At 40.2% G+C, this 27,238-nt stretch overlaps 1 protein-coding gene across 1 annotated transcript in view; it reads left to right on the top strand.

Moving 5' to 3' along the window:
• LOC128666731 (zinc finger protein 260-like) overlaps positions 1–27,238 on the top strand; it is a 75,941-nt gene that overhangs the window by 27,335 nt on the left and 21,368 nt on the right. Inside the window, exon 3 of the mRNA XM_053721482.1 lies at positions 22,928–23,038. Within this exon, the coding sequence (XP_053577457.1) occupies positions 22,928–23,038 (111 nt within the window). The remainder of the gene's footprint in view (positions 1–22,927; positions 23,039–27,238) is intronic.

Raw genomic sequence — 27,238 nt, forward strand, 5'->3', positions numbered from 1 at the left:
GGATAAAGACTGTGACATGATCTGCTGAGGAGGGAGATGACTATAGACAGATGTCATTAGGATAAAGACTTTGACATGATCTGCTGGGGAGGGAGATGACTATAGACACATGTCAGTAGGATAAAGACTGTGACATGTTCTGCTGAGGAGGGAGATACTATAGAGACAGATGTCAGTAGGATAAAGTCTGTGACATGATCTGCTGAGGAGGGAGATGACTATAGACAGATGTCAGTAGGATAAAGACTGTGACATGTTCTGCTGGGGAGAGAGATGACTATAGACAGATGTCAGTTGGATAAAGACTGTGACATGATCTGCTGAGAAGGGAGATGACTATATACAGATGTCAGTAGGATAAAGACTGTGACATGATCTGCTGGGGAGGGAGATGACTATATAGACAGATGTCAGTAGGATAAAGACTGTGACATGATCTGCTGGGGAGGAAGATGACTATAGACAGATGTCAGTAGGATAAAGACTGTGACATGATCTTCTGGGGAGGGAGATGACTATAGACAGGTGTCAGTAGGATAAAGACTGTGACATGATCTGCAGAGGAGGGAGATGACTATATAGACAGATGTTAGTAGGATAAAGACTGTGACATGATCTGCTGGGGAGGGAGATGACTATATAGACAGATGTCAGTAGGATAAAGACTGTGATGTGATCTGCTGGGGAGGGAGATGACTATAGACAGATGTCAGTAGGATGAAGACTGTGAGATGATCTGCTGAGGAGGGAGATGACTATATGGACAGATGTCAGTAGGATAAAGACTGTGTCATGATCTGCTGAGGAGGGAGATGACTATAGAGACAGATGTCAGTAGGATAAAGACTGTGACATGATCTGCTGATGAGGGAGATGATTTTAGAGATGGATGTCAGTAGGATAAAGACTGTGACATGATCTGCTGGAGAGGGAGATGACTATAGAGACAGATGTCAGTAGGGTAAAGACTGTGACATGATCTGCTGGGGAGGGAGATGACTATAGACAGATGTCAGTAGGATAAAGACTGTGACATGATCTGCTGGGGAGGGAGATGACTATAGACAGATGTCAGTAGGATAAAGACTGTGACATGATCTGCTGGGGAGGGATATGACTATAGACAGATGTCAGTAGGATAAAGACTGTGACATGATCTGCTGAGGAGGGAGATGACTATAGACAGATTTAATTCAAATTGAATTGATGGCACCACTCATAAGTAATATATAGGATCTTAACCGTTCAATAATAAGGTCACTGGCCCTAGTATCATCCAATAATATGTGGTTAGGTGCTATGTATCAACAAGTTACATTACAGGTTGGTTAGTTAGAGAAACTAACCGCAAAAAGATACTTTATAAGCACTCGAACAGACCCCTAATAGTATGGAGTAGAAACGGAATCACACAAATTAAAATGTAAATCTTTATTAGAAATATTTAAAATTAGGTTGATTAAAACTAAAATGCTGGTCTGAGAATCCCAGTACAGAGACTGGATATTATAAACTAGAACCTCTTAGTATAAAGATATCTAATGGCAGAATAAAGGACACTGGCTTAAACTGCACAATTATAGGCAATGTAAACTAGGGTCAACACAGTATAATTGTGCCGAGTGGTATAATCTCTGCCAAAATTGACTGTTGTGTACTCTTATTGCTACAAGAATAACATAATTGATCACAGGGAAGTTGGTAGTGAAAGTATCTGTGTTAAACACATAGGTAAAGTGATGTTATGAGGCAGTGATATTTAGAGGAGGAAATCACCTGTTTAGTAAATATGTTGTATTGGCCATAGTTAGCATAGTTATAAAATTAACAGCTTTATAGTTATAAAGCACATCTGGCCTATTATAATTATGAAAAACTTATAGGAAATTTCTTAGATGATTAGAAAAATTACTGCAATAGTGAATTTGCACTGTTCACCCTAATAAGAATTCTGGGTAGTAAAAGTAATATCACTTAACCTTGTATAAAGGGTTAAATAAGAACTTACTAGGGCCTAGATTTGGAGTTTGGCGGAAGCCGTGAAAACCAGCGTTATAGGCTCCTAACGCTGGTTTTAGGCTACCGCCTCTATTTGGAGTCACTCAAAAAAAGGGTCTAACGCTCACTTTTCAGCCGCGACTTTTCCATACCGCAGATCCCCTTACGTCAATTGCGTATCCTATCTTTTCAATCGGATCTTTCTAACTCCGGTATTTAGAGTCGTGTCTGAAGTGAGCGTTAGAAATCTAACGACAAAACTCCAGCCGCAGAAAAAAGTCAGTAGTTAAGAGCTTTCTGGGCTAACGCTGGTTCATAAAGCTCTTAACTACTGTACTCTAAAGTACACTAACACCCATAAACTACCTATGAACCCCTAAACCGAGGTCCCCCCACATCGCCGCCACTCGATTAAATTTTTTTAACCCCTAATCTGCCGACCGCCACCTACGTTATACTTATGTACCCCTAATCTTCTGCCCCTAACACCGCCGACCCCTGTATTATATTTATTAACCCCTAACCTGCCCCCCACAACGTCGCAGCCAGCTACCTACAATAATTAACCCCTAATCTGCCGACCGCAAATAGCCGCCACCTACATTATAGCTATGTACCCCTAATCTGCTGCCCCTAACACCGCCGACCCCTATATTATATTTATTAACCCCTAATCTGCCCCCCTCAACGTCACCTCCACCTGCCTACACTTATTAACCCCTAATCTGCCGAGCGGACCTGAGCGCTACTATAATAAAGTTATTAACCCCTAATCCGCCTCACTAACCCTATAATAAATAGTATTAACCCCTAATCTGCCCTCCCTAACATCGCCGACACCTAACTTCAATTATTAACCCCTAATCTGCCGACTGGAGCTCACCGCTATTCTTATAAATGTATTAACCCCTAAAGCTAAGTCTAACCCTAACACTAACACCCCCCTAAGTTAAATATAATTTTAATCTAACGAAATTAATTAACTCTTATTAAATAAATTATTCCTATTTAAAGATAAATACTTACCTGTAAAATAAACCCTAATATAGCTACAATATAAATTATAATTATATTATAGCTATTTTAGGATTAATATTTATTTTACAGGTAACTTTGTAATTATTTTAACCAGGTACAATAGCTATTAAATAGTTAAGAACTATTTAATAGCTAAAATAGTTAAAATAATTACAAATATACCTGTAAAATAAATCCTAACCTAAGTTACAATTAAACCTAACACTACACTATCAATAAATTAATTAAATAAAATACCTATAATTATCTCCAATTAAACCTAACACTACACTATCAATAAATAAATTAAATACAATTCCTACAAATAAATACAATGAAATAAACTAACTAAAGTACAAAAAATAAAAAAGAACTAAGTTACAAAAAATAAAAAAATATTTACAAACATTAGAATTATATTACAACAATTTTAAACTAATTACACCTACTCTAAGCCCCCTAATAAAATAACAAAGCCCCCCAAAATAAAAAAATGCCCTACCCTATTCTAAATTACTAAAGTTCAAAGCTCTTTTACCTTACCAGCCCTGAACAGGGCCCTTTGCGGGGCATGCCCCAAGAAGTTCAGCTCTTTTGCCTGTAAAAAAAAAACATACAATACCCCCCCCCAACATTACAACCCACCACCCACATACCCCTAATCTAACCCAAACTCCCCTTAAATAAACCTAACACTAAGCCCCTGAAGATCTCCCTACCTTGAGTCGTCTTCACCCAGCCGAGCCAAATTCTTCATCCAAGCGGAGCAAGAAGAGGTCCTCCATCCGGTAGAAGTCTTCATCCAAGCGGGGCAGAAGAGGTCTTCCATCCGATTGAAGTCTTCATCCAAGAGGCATCTTCTATCGTCATCCATCCGGAGTGGAGCGGCAGCATCCTGAAGACCTCCGACGCGGAACATCCATCCTGGCCGACGACTGAACGACGAATGATGGTTCCTTTAAATGACGTCATCCAAGATGGCGTCCCTCGAATTCCGATTGGCTGATAGGATTCTATCAGCCAATCGGAATTAAGGTAGGAATATTCTGATTGGCTGATGGAATCAGCCAATCAGAATCAAGTTCAATCCGATTGGCTGATCCAATCAGCCAATCAGATTGAGCTTGCATTCTATTGGCTGTTCCGATCAGCCAATAGAATGCAAGCTCAATCTGATTGGCTGATTCAATCAGCCAATCAGATTTTTCCTACCTTAATTCCGATTGGCTGATAGAATCCTATCAGCCAATCGGAATTCGAGGGACGCCATCTTGGATGACGTCATTTAAAGGAACCGTCATTCGTCGTTCAGTCGTCGGCCAGGATAAATGTTCCGCGTCGGAGGTCTTCAGGATGCTGCCGCTCCACTCCGGATGGATGACGATAGAAGATGCCTCTTGGATGAAGACTTCAATCGGATGGAAGACCTCTTCTGCCCCGCTTGGATGAAGACTTCTACCGGATGGAGGACCTCTTCTTGCTCCGCTTGGAGGAAGAATTTGGCTCAGCTGGGTGAAGACGACTCAAGGTAGGGAGATCTTCAGGGGCTTAGTGTTAGGTTTATTTAAGGGGGGTTTGGGTTAGATTAGGGGTATGTGGGTGGTGGGTTGTAATGTTGGGGGGGGGGTATTGTATGTTTTTTTTTTTACAGGCAAAAGAGCTGAACTTCTTGGGGCATGCCCCGCAAAGGGCCCTGTTCAGGGCTGGTAAGGTAAAAGAGCTTTGAACTTTTTTAATTTAGAATAGGGTAGGGCATTTTTTTATTTTGGGGGGCTTTGTTATTTTATTAGGGGGCTTAGAGTAGGTGTAATTAGTTTAAAATTGTTGTAATATATTTCTAATGTTTGTAAATATTTTTTTATTTTTTGTAACTTAGTTCTTTTTTATTTTTTGTACTTTAGTTAGTTTATTTCATTGTATTTATTTGTAGATATTGTATTTAATTTATTTATTGATAGTGTAGTGTTAGGTTTAATTGTAGATAATTATAGGTATTTTATTTAATTAATTTATTGATAGTGTAGTGTTAGGTTTAATTGTAACTTAGGTTAGGATTTATTTTACATTTAAATTTGTAATTATTTTAACTATTTTAGCTATTAAATAGTTCTTAACTATTTAATAGCTATTGTACCTGGTTAAAATAATTACAAAGTTACCTGTAAAATAAATATTAATCCTAAAATAGCTATAATATAATTATAATTTATATTGTAGCTATATTAGGATTTATTTTACAGGTAAGTATTTATCTTTAAATAGGAATAATTTATTTAATAAGAGTTAATTAATTTCGTTAGATTAAAATTATATTTAACTTAGGGGGGTGTTAGTGTTAGGGTTAGACTTAGCTTTAGGGGTTAATCCATTTATTAGAATAGCGGTGAGCTCCAGTCGGCAGATTAGGGGTTAATAATTGAAGTTAGGTGTCGGCAATGTTAGGGAGGGCAGATTAGGGGTTAATACTATTTATTATAGGGTTAGTGAGGCGGATTAGGGATTAATAACTTTATTATAGTAGCGCTCAGGTCCGCTCGGCAGATTAGGGGTTAATAAGTGTAGGCAGGTGGAGGCGACGTTGTGGGGGGCAGATTAGGGGTTAATAAATATAATATAGGGGTCAGTGGTGTTAGGGGAAGCAGATTAGGGGTACATAGGGATAATGTAAGTAGCGGCGGTTTATGGAGCGGCAGATTAGGGGTTAAAAATAATATACAGGGGTCAGCGATAGCGGGGGCGGCAGAATAGGGGTTAATAAGTGTAAGGTTAGGGGTGTTTAGACTCGGGGTACATGTTAGAGTGTTAGGTGCAGACGTAGGAAGTGTTTCCCCATAGCAAACAATGGGGCTGCGTTAGGAGCTGAACGCGGCTTTTTTGCAGGTGTTAGTTTTTTTTTCAGCTCAAACAGCCCCATTGTTTCCTATGGGGGAATCGTGCACAAGCACGTTTTTGAGGCTGGCCGCGTCCGTAAGCAACTCTGGTATCGAGAGTTGCAGTGGCGTTAAATATGCTCTACGCTCCTTTTTTGGAGCCTAACGCAGCCATTCTGTGGACTCTCAATACCAGAGTTATTGTAAAGGTGCGGCCAGAAAAAAGCCAGCGTTAGCTACGCGGGTCCTTACCGACAAAACTCTAAATCTAGCCGTAGGGTAGCAAAAAACTATGTGTTAACCTTAGGAGAGCGAATTGTACTAAAAATAGTAATTTGACTAGTAGATACTATATAGTAACAGGCTCACTGCCTGTGTCAAACTATTGTAAAAGTTATACTGTAATAAATAGATTCGGTAACATAATGTATTACACACTATATATCATACCAGTATATATTAATTTGCATCAGATAAGGTTAATATTGGTATAATCACCTGGATGAATTAGATAATGGTGAGTTAACTGTATTATTGCTATTAAGATTAGACTACCAGCTTCCTAATTTATAGGATATCCTTAGTTGGAAATTGCATGTTAAGCAAAAGAGGTGTTTTGTGTGCTTGGTGTTAACTTTGGCAGACGTTGCAATGCCTGTCTTTCCCATTCATTGCCCAAGTAGATATTGATTTTATTAAGCAATAGGTTTAGCAAAAATAATTGTATTAGCCTAAGAGGGCTAACATTAAGCCCAAATAAAAATAATGGCTATTATAAATTGCTATGTTGAGTGCTGGTATAGCAAATTGCGCAGCCAGGGGCTAGTATCACTTTAAATCACACACTGCATTAGCAAACTTTCAGCGTTCATATACTATGGACCATTGCCAATTCAACGCTCATTCATGCTCAGTGTCAATAGTAGCAGACACCTAGTATTATGCTCTCTGCTTAGTTACAACTTAAATAAATTGGTGAGGAAGCCTATATTGGCAGAGAACTTCTTGCTATTTCAATTCACTGCGAGTCCTTTCAGTGTTTATGTAGTGTCAAACACTGTCTATTGGAGCACTCCGAGTTATAAAATATCAACAACGAAAGATATATTATCCTCTGCTTAGCTGCTTCCTCGCTTCCTAAATTCAATTGGTCAGTAATGTAAATAATTATACAGGCAGAGAGCTAGTGCGTTTTAAGGTTCATATTGAGTGCTAGTAGTTCTGAGGTGCTAATGCATTGTGAGCCGCTGCCATTAGTGATGCACTCCGCTATAAGGTATATTGTCACGAATACAAACTACTAAATTGTAGCTATAATGCGGTCTCAAATAGAGTTTGCATACTTATAGTCTTGTGGTCACCAGTTAGTAAATAATTCATACGTTAGGCAAGAGTTCTAATTATATTATTATTATTGCCAGCAAGTGAACTTTAAAACTACAACGAGCTTCCATAAGCTCCCCCTTCCTCCCTTGACATGTTTCGCCGGGTTTCCGGCTTTATCAAAAGGCAGGGCGCCGCGGGAAACGCGGCTATTTATAAGTCTCGCTCCTCCTCCTAAAATTCTTGTGACCAATCAGAAACCTCCAATCTCGTATCTGTATACAGGAGGATTTACATAAAGACAAGGCATTCTCAATTGACTCTGGTATGCTACTGATGTGATGATGTTAATATATATTGCCGTCCTCTGTTAAGAATAAAAAATGAAATTACATTTTATGATATCGTTCTGTTAGATAAAGGAGTTGATATTTCTTGCTAATTTATAATCACTATATCTAGGCACTGATGGTAAGTGTATATTCCAGAATGTACTCAAAGGGTACTTTTTTGGCATTGCTCAATTATATAATACTACTATTGTGAGTTAAATTATCTCCAGCAAAATGTAGCAATGCTAATAATATTACTAGTGTAGTTGTGTCTAATGTCAAATCATAATTGTTTTTAGGTACTATTCTGACAATTTTCATGTCAGACTATGGTGACATTATACTGTGTATATTGTGCTCCCAAAGTGTCTGTGTATATTACTGATGATATTAATATTAATAATTACTAAATTCATGTTTAATGTTATTAATGAATTTACATGAATATAAATAAAGTGCAATTTATACATTGTGTGATTGTGTATTCTCTTTATGCATTAATAGTGCTCTTGGTTTTAGTTATTATTGGTTCAAGTTTAGAATTAATTTATTATTAATTTTCCTAAGTGATGCTTGTGCACACAGTGAAAAATAATAAACCCCAAGTGATAAAACAACTAATTGTGAAAAATTAATAAATCTTAAGGAAAATGTTTATATGTGTTATAAGTGAGGGAAAAACAATTTTTTTTTTTTTTTTTTTTTTTTTTTCAAAAGCTTTTTATTAAGGACGTAATTTCAACAAACAATCTTTCCAAGTTAAGGCAATAACAGTATACATACAATGAATTTACATGAAAGATATGGATATGTGCATGGGGATTGGTTGGATTGAAGGGCAGATGAGATCAGCAATCTTTCCCAACATGAAAGTCCTCGTTTTTACAGAGGTATCTCGTGTATATACAGTAGTTTTTCTAGAACATAATCTCATAACAACAATCTACACTGGTGTAATTTTTAAGGTAATAAATCAGTCAATAGAGGACACACATCAATAGGGTTGAGAGATGGTGTTACACTATACTATACTATATTAAATTAAACTGCAGACTCCCCATAATATTGGGTCGTTAATGTGGAGGGGACTCCCGGACCCCTCTCCGCCTATCTGTGGTTTACAGCGTAGGTTCCGTTTTCTATGTTGTCTTATTGCAGGCCTGTCTCAACAGGGGGGTATCTGGGATAGGGGTGAAACTCTGAAGTGATCGCATTGTTTCAAGAAAAAAGGGGGGGCAATGTTAGGGGGCACAAGGGAGAGGCCGAAGGGGGTATACTTTGGGTTTTATAGATATCTAGGTGTCGGCTGGGCGGTTTAACAGGGACTCCCAAGGTTCCCAAGTAAGGCAATAATTTTGCAGTTGCCCTCTTTCCCTGGCTACAAAATTTTCCATATTCTTAATGTAGTTTACACCTTCCAGTACACTCTGCAGTCTTGGGGGTTGGCTCTTCTTCCAGTTCCTAGCTATAAGGAGCTTGGCATAGATGAGGATATAGATCAGAAGGTTCTTTTTAATCTTGGGTATGCTATCAAGCTCTAAATGTAATATGGCTAGGGCGGGGTTCAAGTCAGTCGTTAATCCTAAATCTCTACAGACCTTTTCTACCTTTTTCCAGTAATCCGTCAATCTAGGGCACGTCCACCAGATATGTAGGGGAGACCCAGGTTCTCCACATCCCCTCCAACACTGCTGTGAATGCCCGGGAAAGAGCTTCTGTAGCTTTGTGGGCACCAAGTGCCATCTGGTAATTACTTTAAAGTATAGTTCGTATAAGGTGATGCAGTGAGTTGCTTTTTTCGTTAAGCTAATTGCTTTGTGCCAAGTCTCAGTTGTAAATGTTAGCTGTAAGTCTCTCTCCCAGGCATCCATATGTATTGTCTTTTGGGAGGTTGTTTCCTCTATGAGGCAGTGGTAGTGTATCGAGAGAGGTTTAAACTGTTGAAGATTGGCCATCCATCTTGCCTCCCACATAGTCAATTATCTCATTGAGTCGTCTAGAAATCCCCAGGATTTCATTAATGTGCGCAATCTTAATAGATCGAATCTCAGGTTGGGGGTCAAGGTAGGGGAATCCAACATATCCTGGTGTGGTCGTAGCTTGGCATTATTATAAAAATCCTGTAAAGTATTTATGTCTGAGTCAGTCCAGGCGTTAAGATGGGCGTTGGGTAATCCTATCAAGAGGCCTCTTATGGAGTGCACTGGTGAGGGGTGTGGGGCTATCAATTTATTATGTCTTAGTTTAAACCATGTCTCTTGGCAGCCCTTCACGATGTTGTTTGCAATGTGTACTCTAATTTGCCAATGTGGAGGTAGCCAAAGCAAGTCCTCCAAGTTAATGTATGCTGGCAGTGATGCCTGTTCTAGTTCTCTCCATCTTGTCAGGGGGAGTTCTTTAGCCCAGGCTGTAACATGTGTTATCATTGCCGCTTCATAATATTTCCTGACATTGGGAAGGCCCAAGCCTCCCTTCTCCAGTGGCATGTGTAGAATATGTGCTGCTACCCGAGGTCTCTTATCATGCCAAGTATAGGCGTTAAAAAGAGCCTGGAACTTTCTGAGTAAGGTGCATGGAACTGGTAGCGGAATGCACCGGAACAGATACGTAAGTTTAGGAAGAATCATCATTTTAAGAGCTGCTATCCTACCTAACCAAGAAATCTCGTCGTAACGTTTGGAGTGAAGCTCTGCAGTGATATTTGTTAGGAGATTTTCAAAGTTCTCTTTTATCACCGTGGCTTTAGCATGGGACAGAAAAACTCCCAAGTGACGAATTCCTTTGGAGGACCACTTAAAAGAATAGGTGGATTGGATAGAGGCACTCTCATTCTGTGGAATATTAATGGAGTATGCTTCCGTTTTAGTCACATTCAATTTATAATATGAGATTTCCCCAAATTGTTGGAATAGGGCCATTAATGGGCGTAGAGAATTAATGGGGTCTGAGAGAAAGACTGTAAGGTCATCTGCAAAGAGTGCCAATTTCTGGGGGGTATCATGTAGTTGTACACCTTGGATCTCTCTAGATTCTCTAATGGCGAGCGCCAGAGGCTCGATCGCAAGGACAAATAGGAGAGGGGAGAGTGGGCACCCCTGCCTGGTCCCATTTCGGATCGTTATTTTGGGCGAACAAAATCCCAGTCCCCGAACAACTGCTGTGGGAGTGGAATATAAAGCTTTGACCGCCTTGACGAAGGAGTCCGGAATTCCGAACGCCGAAAGGGTCTGGAACAGGTAGTCCCATCTCACCCTGTCAAACGCCTTTTCGGCATCTAGTGACAGGGTGAGCATTTGGAGGTCCATATCCGCAGCCTCCGAGAATATATTTAGGAGGCGTCGGGTATTATCCGTGCCCTGTCGGCCCTGGACAAAGCCCACTTGATCCAAGTGTATGAGCATCTGCAGGTGCTTCCCCAGTCTATTCGCCAGCATTTTAGCGTAGATTTTGGCATCAACATTGATAAGGGAGATGGGTCTATAACTAGAGCACAGTAGGGGATCTTTACCTTCTTTGGGGATTGTTGTGATGTTGGCCTCCAAGAGTTCGGCCAGAAAGCTACCTCTGGATGCAGCATCACTAAACAATCGGAGTAGTATCGGAGCTACAATTGGGCTGAGTGCACGGTAAAATGTTACTGTAAAACCGTCCGGGCCTGGGGCTTTATGAGGTGTCAGTTCGCTTATGGCTATTTTAATCTCTGTTAGTGTAAATTGTTGTTCTAGTTCCGTCCTGGCTTCTTCAGAAAGGGTGGGGATAGGCAGTCCTTTTAAGAACCCCTGGATATCACTATGGTTGGCTTTAGCCATCCCTTCAGTTGCCTCAATGTCGTACAGGGAGGAGTAGTAAGCTGCAAATGCAGCGCCTATGTCTTTGGGCGCATGTACTGCTCCTCTACGTGTCTCAATGTGGGGTATTCTCTTTTGCTGCGTGCGCTTGCGGAGTTTGTTAGCGAGCAGTTTGTCTGCTCTATTCCCTTTATAGTAATAGAGTTGTTTGAGTTTGTGTAGGTTCTCTTGGACCCTTATCAAATCTCGTTTGGCTATTTCATCTCTAATAATTCCTATTTGGCGTGCCATCTGGGGGCTGGGATGTGTTTTATTCGTCTGCTCGAGTACGCGTAGGTCACCGTAGAGCTTCGCCAAAGACTGACTTCCCTCTTTACGAAGTCGAGCTGTTTTTTTAATGAAATGTCCCCGAAGAAATGCCTTAAGAGCTGCCCACACCATGTCTATGTTAGTATTCCCTATGTCATTGTGTGTTAGGAATTCCTTAACGGTCTCTTGTAGTGCTGGGAGTTCAACGTTAGACAGCCATTGTTCTGGGAGTCTCCATGGGGGTCTACCAGAAAGGGACTGTAGTTTAGAAAAGTCTAGATAAACCATGTCGTGGTCGGACCACGTGCAAGGTCCGATGTTGGGGTTTGTAAAGTGATCTAGGGACCAAGAGTCACAGAATATGTAATCAAGTCGAGAGTATGAGTTATGGGCTTTGGAATGGTGTGTAAAGTCTTTTTCTAGAGGCGCTAGACATCTCCATGCATCATATAAATTATGTTGGTAGATGAGTTTCCGAAAAGCATTGGAGGTGGATGAAAGAGTCCTATCTGAGTGTGTCGTGAGGGTGGATTGTTTGTCTTTGGAGGGGTCCCATACCATGTTGAAATCTCCCCCTATTATTAAACTTCCCCTTTTGATCTGATCAACATGTATCAAGAGTTTACGGAGAAAGGGGATTTGCTTGGCATTAGGTGAATATAGGGAAACTAAGGTAAATAAGGTGTCATTGAGTGTGCAGATAAGTATCAGGTATCTACCTTCACTATCCTTTTCGATATATTCCAGTTTGTAGGACAGGTCTTTACTAATTAATATGGCAACACCTCTATTTTTGCTTTCAGAATTAGAGGCGATCTCACAGGTCGGGTATTGTTTGGAGATCCCAGGGAGTCGGGGTTCTCCGGACCAGTGGGTTTCTTGCAGGAATAAGATATGTAATTTGTGTGTTAGAACATAGTTCTACAACAGCTTTCTCTTAGTGGGGGAGTTTAAGCCCTGCGCATTCAACGTAGCTACACGTATTGGGGCCATTATAGTAATGGTCTAGGGGCTATCGGGATCGCTAGGGTTAAGGGATTAGCTTGAAGATAGGGTGTGGGAGTCACTTTTTCCTTAAGGGAGTGAAAGTCTGCCGTACAGCTTTGAGCGTGGGGTGTTAAGGTGGGTGACCTCTATGACTGTCTAAAAGTGATATATGTACACTTTCGCAATGAGTGTTCCGTCTGGTCTATGCCAGAGAGACACAACTAAATTTTTGGGGGGTTGCTATGCGGAGAGGGGTCCAGGGCCCCGCCGGCCCAGTGTGGAGTTTATAAAGCCACAGATAAAAAAGAGAAGGAAAAATAAAAGGAAATACAAGTAAATAGATACAAAAATGAAATGAAATGAAGTAAACATAAGGCATATGTATTATATCAGTAAGTTGCTTGTATATGGAGTAAAATATTCAATGCTGTATATCTCAAAGGTTAAAACAGTAATCTCAACAGGAGAAACACGAAACAAAATAAGACAATGTAACAGGAAATGATTGGGGGCGAAACATCTATTACTTCCCATTGTATGGCCATAGACGATGTTGTATCAAAACAGGGGCCTATATAGCATTCAATGTTTAATATCTCCCCATTAGGGTTACAATGTGATGTTCATAGTAAGTTGGGTTACTAGTGGGGGGTTCAGCATTTTCCCCTCAAGAGAGCGGAGGTTTGATTTCCCTCACTCGCTATTGGCTGTGAAACAATAGGGGAGAACAACAAACTATGTCTATGTTCGAGAACTAAGGGTCTCAAGGGGAGTTAAGTGGTGGGTTTATGGCTCTTCACCAGATAATGTGAGTGTTTATTAAAGAGTATAATCTATATGAATTTTGAAGGGTAGGGTATTTTCTAAAATAGTAGTGCCTCAATTTTAAGTTATCAACAGGAGAGATTAAGTATATACTTGATTCTGTTGGTTACATCCTCACCTTTATGTTTCTAGGATTCTAGTCACTTTGCAGCATAGTGGGTGAGCATTTGATTAGTAACCGTATATTACAATGTAACAAGGTTATAACGACACAGAGGCCTTCAGTAGGGGGAGCTAATACTATCAAGGGGGTATGGCCAGTGCCTACTCTTCTGGGCGTGAGGCACGCTGTTTCATGTTTCTAAGGGACAATAAAAATATTACAACAGAATCTATAACCAGTCGGTTGAACAGTTACATAGTGTGAGGCATCATAATAAAAAACACATGACATATTCATTTAAGAGCAAAAAACATATATGGCACAATTGGCTAGGTAGATGTATAGTGTAGCACAATGGTTTAGAGTCACTTTTGCCAATCTAGCCAAGAAATAGAGAAATGTAAAGTCCATGGCTAGTGTCTAACAGCATAGAAAACAAACAAATATTAACATATAAAACTGTTATGATCTCACCCATCTTCTTCCTGCTCATCTCCTGGAGACCTTCATAAATTGTGAGGGACATACCTCCCAAAGGAGGAATATCCCCCTAAGGGAATACAGTCAAAGTATCTTACGTAGGCAGGTACTCTATGGGTCTGTATTTTGGTGTGTGCCAACAGTGTCTCTGAGTTTCTTAAGGGATCCAGAGAGTCTTTCATCCGTTCCAGAGGGTCTCTGTGGTAATGGTTTCCAAGGTGGTGCTGATGCTCTTAGGCCAGATCCCCGCTCTGTACTTGTAGATTGGGCCTCTTTATCTGGTGGTAGGAGTTCCCATTTTTGAAGTAGTTCTCTCGTTTGCTGGGGAGTAGAGGTTATATATTGGTTACTATCTTTGGTGATAATAAGGCGTACAGGGAACCCCCATCTGTATTTCAAATCTCGCTCCCTCAGTATTTTGGTATACGGTTGATAGTGTCTCCGGATCTGTAACGTATGGGGGGAAAGGTCTGGATAGATTTGTAGTCCCAGATACTCCTCAGGGAGACGCTTGTCTCTGGCAAGTGCCTTGAGTATTTTCTCTTTGTACGTGTAGTAGTGGAATTTGGCTATCACATCTCTTGGTTGGCCACCATCTGCAGATCGTGCCCTGAGAGCTCTGTGGACTCTATCTATCAAGTGTTCATTATTTGTCGCAGGGCCCAGTATAGCTTCGGATAACTTCTGTAGGTACTTCTCAAGATCTTGTGGTAAAACAGATTCTGGGATGCCTTTAATTCGTATGTTGTTGCGGCGTGACCTATCCTCTAAGTCCGCCAATTTCAATTCTAGATCTGTAATTTGGATGGCTAAGGACTGGGAATAGGACAGAAGGTTGGTATGGTCTATTGCCAGATCCTCCTCCCTGCGCTCTAGCGCGTCTGTTCGTTCACCAATGAGGCCAATATCTCTTTTCAGATCCGCATGCGATCTGTCAAATTTTTTCGATAAAGATTCATGGTGTGATGCTAGTAAGGCTTTCATGGTGTCCATCATATTGTTATTCGTGCAAGTATCTGTCTCCAGGATCTGAGAGGCTTTCTTAACTAATGTTGAGTCAGTCTGAGTATCAGAGACACTGCCTGTGTCGGAGTATTCATCCTCTGATCTTGTTTGGGTAGTTTTTGGACGGTGTTGAAAGTGGTCAACCACCGTTCTTTTGAGTGTGGAGTGGGGTTTGTGCTTGCGTTTATGGGCCTGCGACATTTTGTAGTGGGTGCAGATGAAACTAACTATTGGCAGATTTCTTCTATGGCTGAGTACCTGCTTATTATCTGTGTGCTAGTACTGTAGCATTGATCGGCCGGCGGGGACACAGACTCTTAGGGGTTATTTACATATTGTCATAACCTAGATCTTCTAGGGGTGAGAAAGAAAAAAAAAATGCCTTCTCAGAAATAGCATAAGCTGCACACCTATAGTTCAGGTATTCGGTCTTAGTGAGAGTAGAAAGGTAAATACCCGGGGGATCCTTCCTTTATGGGATAAGTTTTAATTTCAAGTACAGTATTTGCTGTGTAAGGTGATATGTATGGCAGTTTCAGTTCTTATCACATACCCCCCTCCTTAGGGGAATTGTCTCCTATTGACGAAGTGGGGAAGGGGATGGTGATATGACTCACTTCCAGTGCGGTGAGAAATGGTAAGGAGAGGGGCTGCTCTGTCTGATTGTACTTATAAGGTATGCCCAGGGTCCCGGTATCAAAAGTACATGCAGCCAGCAAGCGTATGAATATAAGTTTATTGGTCTCTGCAGGGGAGACAGGTCTTGATGGGATAGAGCAAAGTGGGTATGTGCTGTCTCCCCAGAAAGTGGTTCAGAAGATCCTGCTCTAGTAGTGGCCTAGCCCGCTGAATGTTAAGTAGATGGGCTGATGGGCGTTTAGTGAGCCCATGCTGTAGTGGGCAAAATGAGTTTCCACAATTAGGGGCAATAGGATAGAGTGTCGCTCAGTTTGTTGCCCTTTTGAGTAAGTTTGTGTGCTGCTGCGTTAACAAACTGTTGAGTGGCCTTACTCTGGGATATGCTGCAGGGATCTGTGTAGCGTTCTAATTGTTGGTAGGCGTGGAGCGGTTCAGGGATGTATAGTTGGGCAGGGGAACAAGGGCTCAGGCTGTATCGATCACTTTTCTCACCTGACCTCTGTATTGTGGTTATGTCACTGGGCCCGCACCGCAGGTGCACAAGATGGCGGCGGTTCGCGCCAAGAAAGCTGTGGCGTGATTCAGGGTCTCCGGTCTCCTACGTTCTCCCCCGGTAGTCTCAGACAGGTCACTCTCCCACCTTCAGGCGAGATGGTCAGTTAGGGGTAAGTCCCGTTGGTTGTTTTGATGTTTGTGTGCGCTGGATCTCTGACCCCACCTAGGAGCCCTGTCACTGCCTGTAGTCTGCTGCACCGGAGCGGAGCCCCGACCCTCCGGGCAGCAGCGGTGGGTAAGTCAAGTTCTCTTTTACTCACAAGCGGGTCTGTGTGCCGGGTTGTCTGGTGTACTTTGCCTTTGTTGCTGCAATCTGTTAGGTATCGTCACAAGTTTCCGGTCAGGACAGGCCCCGGTATGGAGAAGTTGAAATCTTCTAGTAGGTATAGCAGCTGTCGATATAGTCAGGTTATTTCTAGCTAGCAGGAGTATGGATCACTGAAGGTTCTCTTCTAGAGATAAAAAAGCAATTTTAAACGGCTGTTTTATAGCTATTTTAAAGTGGGTATTAAGGAGCTCTCTCTAGACACGTCTCTCCTGCTTGACGGTTAGCTCCGCCCCCGGGAAAAACAATTTTTATGTGGACATGTAGTCCCTTATAATTATGGTTTAAATACATTTCTGATATAAATTTAATAAATCTTCAAGAAAATATTTATATATGTAAAAGGTGAGGGAAAAACAATTTTTATGTGGACATACTGTCCCTTATAATTATAATTTAAATACATTACTGATATATCACATTCCTTTTTAGATTTTATCTACATCCGTGCATTCCCATATATATAAGAATTTTTATATATCTAATTCTTGAAAGTGAACAATATCTGTTGGACTTTATTATAAATAAGTAAAGAAGTTGTTGTTTTCATTCAATCCATAAGGCTGTAGAGAGTTGAGGAGATAAATCCAACGGCTCTCTGCTCACAGAAGTTGTTGTTCAATGTCGCCCCCTCTGATTCCAAGTTTTACTGTCTGTATCCCGAAACAGCGGAAATCAGAGGTCTTGGATCTGTGTTTTTTGTAAAAATGGGATGCGACTGTTGTAATGATTTTCTTGTTTTTTAAATCTTTGTCAGCATTTCTGATGTTGCTTCAATGCTCCAACATCCGAGTCCTGAGTTTTCGTGTTGACATACCAACATAGACTTTATTACAACTACAGGTAATTCCATAGATTATAGATTCTGTGTTGCAATTAATATGAGAGTTGATAGTGTGAGTTTGATTAAATCTATCCTTAATAGATTTAAGTGGTAGAAGATGTTGACATACTGAGCAGTCTTCACTTGAAATTCCCTAGTGCAATGGGGTTAGGTTTACGTTTCCTTTTTTCAAAATGACTGGGGCTTAGAAGATCTTTAAGATTATTCGATCTTCTATATCCCACTTGAATTTTATCCCCAACAATGTCCTTCAGTATCGGGTCCGATTTCAGTATCCCCAAATGCTTATTGAGGATATTAACTACCTCTTTTACTTGAGGTGAATAGGTTACAATGATTCTGGTCGTATCATCTTTAGCCTTCTTCTTTTTGTACAGTAGTTGTTTTCTATCGGTATTTTCAGCTCTCTGTTTAGCTTTTTTTATTGACCGATTACTGTACCCTCTTGCTTGTAATCGGGTTTGCAATTCCATTGCTCTCTTCTTGTATAATTTAGGATCTGAGCAATTCCTCTTCATTCGGAGAAATTCTCCAATTGGAAGAGATCTTACAGTGTGGGGGCAGTGAGCACTATCTGAGTGGAGAAGGCTGTTGGTAGCTGTTTCTTTTCGGTAAACATCCGTAATAATTTCTCCATCTTGGTTCTTAATGATTTTTAGGTCTAAGAAAGTTATACTTTATTTGCTGAGTTCCCACGTAAGTTTGATGTTGTAGGCATTTGTATTGAGGATATTTAGGAATTCATCTAATTTCTTTGGGGGGCCCTCCCAAATGAAAAACACATCATCGATGTATCTTATCCACAGCGGTATGTGTTCAACAAATGTAGCATTTGCATCTGAGAAGACGACATGTTGCTCCCACCAGCCTAGAAATAAATTGGCGTAGGTGGGAGCACATGCCGTCCCCATTGCTGTTCCCCTGATTTGCAGATAAAACTGCTGATCAAATACAAAGTAGTGGGAGCACATGCCGTCCCCATTGCTGTTCCCCTGATTTGCAGATAAAACTGCTGATCAAATACAAAGTAGTTCCCGCGGCGCCCTGCCTTTTGATAAAGCCGGAAACCCGGCGAAACATGTCAAGGGAGGAAGGGGGAGCTTATGGAAGCTCGTTGTAGTTTCAAAGTTTACTTGCTGGCAATAATAATAATATAATTAGAACTCTCGCCTAACGTATGAATTATTTACTAACTGGTGACCACAAGACTATAAGTATGCAAACTCTATTTGATACCGCATTATAGCTACAATTTAGTAGCTTGTATTCGTGACAATATACCTTATAGCGGAGTGTGTCACTAATGGCAGCGGCTCACAATTCATTAGCACCTCAGAACTACTAGCACTCAATATGAACCTTAAAACGCACTAGCTCTCTGCCTGTATAATTATTTACATTACTGACCAATTGAATTTAGGAAGCGAGGAAGCAGCTAAGCAGAGGATAATATATCTTTCGTTGTTGATATTTTATAACACGGAGTGCTCCAATAGACAGTGTTTGACACTACATAAACACTGAAAGGACTCACAGTGAATTGAAATAGCAAAAGTTCTCTGCCAATATAGGCTTCCTCACCAATTTATTTAAGTTGTAACTAAGCAGAGAGCATAATACTAGGTGTCTGCTACTATTGACAATGAGCATGAATGAGCGTTGAATTGGCAATGGTCCATAGTATATGAACGCTGAAAGTTTGCTAATGCAGTGTGTGATTTAAAGTGATACTAGCCCCTGGCTGCGCAATTTGCTATACCAGCACTCAAGATAGCAATTTATAATAGCCATTATTTTTATTTGGGCTTAATGTTAGCCCTCTTAGGCTAATACAATTATTTTTGCTAAACCTATTGCTTAATAAAATCAATATCTACTTGGGCAATGAATGGGAAAGACAGGCAATGCAACGTCTGCCAAAGTTAACACCAAGCACACAAAACACCTCTTTTGCTTAACATGCAATTTCCAACTAAGGATATCCTATAAATTAGGAAGCTGGTAGTCTAATCTTAATAGCAATAATACAGTTAACTCACCATTATCTAATTCATCCAGGTGATTATACCAATATTAACCTTATCTGATGCAAATTAATATATACTGGTATGATATATAGTGTGTAATACATTATGTTACCGAATCTATTTATTACAGTATAACTTTTACAATAGTTTGACACAGGCAGTGAGCCTGTTACTATATAGTATCTACTAGTCAAATTACTATTTTTAGTACAATTCGCTCTCCTAAGGTTAACACATAGTTTTTTGCTACCCTAGTAAGTTCTTACTTAACCCTTTATACAAGGTTAAGTGATATTACTTTTACTACCCAGAATTCTTATTAGGGTGAACAGTGCAAATTCACTATTGCAGTAATTTTTCTAATCATCTAGGAAATTTCCTATAAGTGTTTCATAATTATAATAGGCCAGATGTGCTTTATAACTATAAAGCTGTTAATTTTATAACTATGCTAACTATGGCCAATACAACATATTTACTAAACTAGGTGATTTCCTCCTCTAAATATCACTGCCTCATAACATAACTTTACCTATGTGTTTAACACAGATACTTTCACTACCAACTTCCCTGTGATCAATTATGTTATTCTTGTAGCAATAAGAGTACACAACAGTCAATTTTGGCAGAGATTATACCACTCGGCACAATTATACTGTGTTGACCCTAGTTTACATTGCCTATAATTGTGCAGTTTAAGCCAGTGTCCTTTATTCTGCCATTAGATATCTTTATACTAAGAGGTTCTAGTTTATAATATCCAGTGTCTGTACTGGGATTCTCAGACCAGCATTTTAGTTTTAATCAACCCAATTTTAAATATTTCTAATAAAGATTTACGTTTTAATTTGTGTGATTCCGTTTCTACTCCATACTATTAGGGGTCTTTTTGAGTGCTTATAAAGTATCTTTTTGCGGTTAGTTTCTCTAACTAACCAACCTGTAATGTGACTATAGACAGATGTCAGTAGGATAAAGACTGACATGATCTGCTGGGGAGGGAGATGACTCTATAGACAGATGTCAGTAGGATAAAGACTATGACATGATCTGCTGGGGAGGGAGATGACTATAGACATATGTCAGTAGGATAAAGACTGTGTCATGATCTGCTTGGGAGGGAGATGACTATATAGACAGATGTTAGTAGGATAAAGACTTTGACGTGATCTGCCTGGGAGGGAGATGACTATAGACAGGTGTCAGTAGGATAAAGACTGTGACATGATCTGCTGAGAAGGGAGATGACTATAGAGACAGATGTCAGTAGGATATAGACTGTGACATGATCTGCTGATGAGGGAGATGACTATAGAGACGGATGTCAGTAGGATAAAGACTGTGACATGATCTGCTGGATAGGGAGATGACTATAGAGACAGATGTCAGTAGGGTACAGACTGTGACATGATCTGCTGGGTAGGGAGATGACTATAGACAGATGTCAGTAGGATAAAGACTGTGACATGATCTGCTGAGGAGGGAGATGACTATCGAGACAGATGTCAGTAGGATAAAGACTGTGACATGATCTGCTGGGGAGGGAGATGTCTATAGAGACAGATGTCAGTAGGATAAAGACTGTGACATGATCTGCTGGGGAGGGAGATGTCAGTAGGGTAAAGTCTGTGACATGATCTGCTGGTGAGGGAGATGACTATAGAGACAGATGTCAGTAGGATAAAGACTGTGACATGATCTGCTGGGGAGAGAGATGTCAGTAGGGTAAAGTCTGTGACATGATCTGCTGGGGAGGGAGATGACTATAGAGACAGATGTCAGTAGGATAAAGATTGTGACGTGATCTGCTGAGGAGGGAGATGACTATAGACAGGTGTCAGTAGGGTAAAGACTGTGACATGATCTGCTGGGGAGAGAGATGACTATAGACAGATGTCAGTCGGATAAAGACTGTGACATGATCTTTTGAGGAGGGAGATGACTATAGACAGATGTCAGTAGGATAAAGACTGTGACATGATCTGCTGGGGAGGGAGATGACTATATAGACAGATGTCAGTAGGATAAAGACTGTGACATGATCTGCTGGGGAGGGAGATGACTATAGACAGATGTCAGTAGGGTAAAGACTGTGACATGATCTGCTGGGGAGGGAGATGACTATAGACAGATGTCAGTAGGATAAAGACTGTGACGTGATCTGCTGATGAGGGAGATGACTATAGAGACGGATGTCAGTAGGATAAAGACTGTGACATGATCTGCTGGAGAGGGAGATGACTATAGAGACAGATGTCAGTAGGGTACAGACTGTGACATGATCTGCTGGGGAGGGAGATGGCTATAGACAGATGTCAGTAGGATAAAGACTGTGACATGATCTGCTGGGGAGGGAGATGACTATAGACAGATGTCAGTAGGTTAAAGACTGTGACATGATCTGCTGGGGAGGGAGATGACTATAGACAGATGTCAGTAGGATAAAGACTGTGACATGATCTGCTGGGGAGGGAGATGACTATAGACAGATGTCAGTAGGATAAAGACTGTGACATGATCTGCTGGGGAGGGAGATGACTATAGACAGATGTCAGTAGGATAAAGACTGTGACATGATCTGCTGAGGAGGGAGATGACTATATACAGATGTCAGTAGGATAAAGACTGTGACGTGATCTGCTGGGGAGGGAGATGACTATAGAGACAGATGTCAGTAGGATAAAGACTGTGACATGATCTGCTGAGGAGGGAGAGGACTATAGACAGGTGTCAGTAGGGTAAAGACTGTGACATCATCTGCTGGGGAGGGAGATGACTATAGACAGATGTCAGTAGGATAAAGACTGTGACATGATCTGCTGAGGAGGGAGATGACTATAGAGACAGATGTCAGTAGGATAAAGACTGTGACATGATCTGCTGGGGAGGGAGATGACTATAGACAGATGTCAGTAGGATAAAGACTGTGACATGATCTGCTGGGGAGAGAGATGTCAGTAGGGTAAAGTCTGTGATATGATCTGCTGGGGAGGGAGATGACTATAGAGACAGCTGTCAGTAGGATAAAGACTGTGACGTGATCTGCTGAGGAGGGAGATGACTATAGACAGGTGTCAGTAGGGTAAAGACTGTGACATGATCTGCTGGGGAGAGAGATGACTATAGACAGATGTCAGTCGAATAAAGACTGTGACATGATCTGCTGAGGAGGGAGATGACTATATAGACAGATGTTAGTTGGATAAAGACTGTGACATGATCTGGGGAGGGAGATGACTATAGACAGATGTCAGTAGGATAAAGACTGTGACGTGATCTGCTGAGGAGGGAGATGACTATAGACAGATGTCAGTAGGATAAAGACTGTGACGTGATCTGCTGAGGAGGGAGATGACTATAGACAGATGTCAGTAGGATAAAGACTGACGTTTTTATATATATATATATTCAGTTCTATATGATTAGGCTATTCAGGACAATGAAGTTTTATACTATATGCTGCTTATTTCTTACTTAACCAGTGAAATCTTTTTATGCAGGATATGCTTATGTGAAGCCGTCTCTAGTTACAAGGATTGAGCGGGGTGAGGAGCCGTATGTATGTGGCATCTTGCAGATCCCTCATGAGGAACCTCACATAAACAGTAATGGTGAGTAATGAAATCTTCTGTCTCAGTCATATTTTTTGTTTAGTGCCAGAAAATGCACCTGTACCCAACATGAGTAAAATGTGACACACACAGCTATTTGAAACAATAACAAATCACTTTTTTTTTCTATGGATTTTGAAATTTTTGAAATTCAAAGCCTTGAAACTCATTTTTTAATGTTTTGAGTAAACGTAAGATCAATCTGACCTTAGGAGGACAACCATGATCTGAATAAAATCAATATCATGAATAAATCATTTCTAAGCCTCTGGATGGTCTTCTGCTGAGATCTTCACTGACCTTGATCTTTATGGGTCCTGTGCAGATCAGGGTGACAATTCAATGACAATGTTTAAAACCTTTTTTGACACTTAACACAACATGAATCCCCAGAACTTTGCTTCCTTGATTCGGATAGAGCATACAATTATAAACAACTTTCCAATTTATTTCTATTATTTGCTTCATTCTCTTGGTATCCTTTGTTGAAAAGCATACTTAGGTAGGCTTATGAACTGGGAGTTATCTGTTGATTGGTGGCTGTACAAATATCCTTCTTATCATTGGCTTGCTGATGTGTTCAGCTAGCTCCCAGTAGTGCATTGCTGTCCCTTCAATCAAGGATACCAAGAGAATGAAGCAAAACTGATAATAGAAGTTGGACATATGTTTAAAATTTCTCTGTTTGAATAATGAAAGAAACAATTTGTTTTTGTTTTTTTTTGTCCCTTTAAATGGTCTGGTTATGTCTTGTGTGTCTGTAATGTTTAAGCTACTTTCCAATACTTTAATGATGAGATTTTTCTAGACGTTTGATAGATAATTTAGTTCCTATTTACTCCTCCATACTATCAGGAATATGTTTGTTCCGTGGTTTCATTGTTTTTGGTAAAAATAAATTTTGAGGCCAACTCAGCAAATTTTTGTTGGGTTTCTGATTTCAGGTGGATCTAATTCTAATGTTCTGCTGTTCTCAGCCTGTTTAGTGCAACCAGTAGAAATGCTATTTAGTTTCTAGTTTAAGGCACTTCTTGTTTATGAATGTGGAACTCAACTACACTGAGGCTCACACTATTAACTATTCCACCACCTGGCACATCTGAGAATAAGGGTAGGTATAGGGGCAGTTGAGGTTGAAGCAAGACATATAAACTAAAGACACAGGAAAGAAACATAATCCAAGAGGTGAACCGCTTCCACCCCTGTTTCTTGGAGAACCACCTCAGAATAAGGTGACTAAACACAGGGGTAAGACAAGGTAGCAAAATCCAGAAAAGAAGACCATTGCTAGGAAAGTCCAACTACTAATACAGGAAACACAAGAAACAGATACAGTAAAAACTTCCCTTGCAAGAAGACTTTCTCAGTCGTCAATCTCTACATCCAAGGGAGTGGTCTCTTCACCAAGAAGTATTCAATCAGATTATGGATCTTTGGGGGTCTCCCAGAGATAGGTCTGATGGCCTCTCATTTGAACTACAAACTTTCCAGGTACATTGGGAGGTCCAGTGATCCTCAGGCAGAGATAGTAGATGCTCTAGTAGTTCCTTGGTCTTTTTTGATCCTGCTTATCTGTTTCCGCCTCTGGTTCTTCTACCCAAAGTGATTTCCAAGATAAGCCTAGAGAAGTTGTCTGTAATCCTGATTGCCCCAGCATGGCCTCGCAGGATTTGGTATGCTGATCTGGTTCAGATGCCAGATGCCCTCCTTGGCCTATGCCTCTGCGGTCAGACCTTCTATCTCAAGGTCCATTTTCTTTCATGTAATTAGCAAGAGTCCATGAGCTAGTGACGTATGGGATATACATTCCTACCAGGAGGGGCAAAGTTTCCCAAACCTCAAAATGCCTATAAATACACCCCTCACCACACCCACAAATCAGTTTTACAAACTTTGCCTCCCGTGGAGGTGGTGAAGTAAGTTTGTGCTAGATTCTTCGTTGATATGCGCTTCGCAGCAGGCTGGAGCCCGGTTTTCCTCTCAGTGTGCAGTGAATGTCAGAGGGGTGTGAAGAGAGTATTGCCTATTTGAATTCAATGATCTCCTTCTACGGGGTCTATTTCATAGGTTCTCTGTTATCGGTCGTAGAGATTCATCTCTTACCTCCCTTTTCAGATCGACGATATACTCTTATATATACCATTACCTCTACTGATTCTCGTTTCAGTACTGGTTTGGCTTTCTACTACATGTAGATGAGTGTCCTGGGGTAAGTAAGTCTTATTTTTGTGACACTCTAAGCTATGGTTGGGCACTTTTATATAAAGTTCTAAATATATGTGTTTAAACATTTATTTGCCTTGATTCAGGATGTTCAACATTCCTTATTTCAGACAGTCAGTTTCATTATTTGGGATAATGCATATGAATAATCAATTTTTCTTACCTTAAAATTTGACTTTTTTTCCTGTGGGCTGTTAGGCTCGCGGGGGCTGAAAATGCTTCTTTTTATTGCGTCATTTTTGGCGCTGACTTTTTTGGCGCAAAAATTTTCTTTGTCATTTTGTTGACGTTTTTGCGCCAAAAATGTTGGCGTCACCGGATGTGGCGTCATTTTTGGCACTTAAAGCATTTAGGCGCCAAATAATGTGGGCGTCTTTTTTGGCGCTAAAAAATATGGGCGTCATTATTGTCTCCACATTATTTAAGTCTCATTGTTTATTTGCTTCTGGTTGCTAGAAGCTTGTTCATTGGCATTTTTTCCCATTGCTGAAACTGTCATTTAAGGAATTTGATCAATTTTGCTTTATATGTTGTTTTTTCTATTACATATTGCAAGATGTCTCAGATTGACCCTGAATCAGAAGATACTTCTGGAAAATTGCTGCCTGATGCTGGATCTACCAAAGTTAAGTGTATTTGTTGTAAACTTGTGGTAACTGTTCCTCCGGCTGTTGTTTGTAATGAATGTCATGACAAACTTGTTAATGCAGATAATATTTCCTTTAGTAATGTTCCATTACCTGTTGCTGTTCCATCAACATCTAATATTCAGGGTGTTCCTGTTAACATAAGAGATTTTGTTTCTAAATCTATTAAGAAGGCTATGTCTGTTATTCCTCCTTCCAGTAAACGTAAAAGGTCTTTTAAAACTTCTCATTTTTCAGATGAATTTTTAAATGAACATCATCATTCTGATTCTGTTTCTGATAATGATTTTTCTGGTTCAGAGGATTCCGTTTCAGAGATTGATACTGATAAATCTTCATATTTATTTAAAATGGAATTTATTCGTTCTTTACTTAAAGAAGTCTTAATTGCATTAGAAATAGAGGAATCTGGTCCTCTTTATACTAAATCTAAACGTTTGAATACGGTTTTTAAACCTCCTGTAGTTATTCCGGAGGTTTTTCCCGTCCCTGATGCTATTTCTGAAGTAATTTCCAGGGAATGGAATAATTTGGGTAATTCATTTACTCCTTCTAAACGGTTTAAGCAATTGTATCCTGCTCCATCTGACAGATTAGAGTTTTGGGACAAAATCCCTAAGGTTGATGGGGCTATCTCTACTCTTGCTAAACGTACTACTATTCCTACGGCAGATAGTACTTCCTTTAAGGATCCTTTAGATAGGAAAATTGAATCCTTTCTAAGAAAAGCTTACTTATGTTCAGGTAATCTTCTTAGACCTGCTATATCTTTGGCGGATGTTGCTGCAGCTTCAACTTTCTGGTTGGAAGCTTTAGCACAACAAGTAACAGATCATAATACTCATAGCATTGTTAATCTTCTTCAACATGCTAATAACTTTATTTGTGATGCCATCTTTGATATCATTAGGGTTGATGTCAGGTATATGTCTTTAGCTATTTTAGCTAGAAGAGCTTTATGGCTTAAAACTTGGAATGCTGATATGTCTTCTAAGTCAACTTTGCTTTCCCTTTCTTTCCAGGGTAATAAATTGTTTGGTTCACAGTTGGATTCTATTATTTCAACTGTTACTGGGGGGAAAGGAACTTTTTTACCACAGGATAAAAAATCTAAAGGTAAATTTAGGTCTGCTAATCGTTTTCGTTCCTTTCGTCACAATAAGGAACAAAAGCCTGATCCTTCCCCTACAGGAGCGGTATCAGTTTGGAAACCATCTCCAGTCTGGAATAAATCCAAGCCTTTTAGAAAGCCAAAGCCAGCTCCCAAGTCCACATGAAGGTGCGGCCCTCATTCCAGTCCAGCTGGTAGGGGGCAGATTACGATTTTTCA

The sequence above is a fragment of the Bombina bombina genome, chromosome 7 (genome assembly GCF_027579735.1).
Source record: "Bombina bombina isolate aBomBom1 chromosome 7, aBomBom1.pri, whole genome shotgun sequence".
In the NCBI taxonomy this organism is placed as follows: domain Eukaryota; kingdom Metazoa; phylum Chordata; class Amphibia; order Anura; family Bombinatoridae; genus Bombina; species Bombina bombina.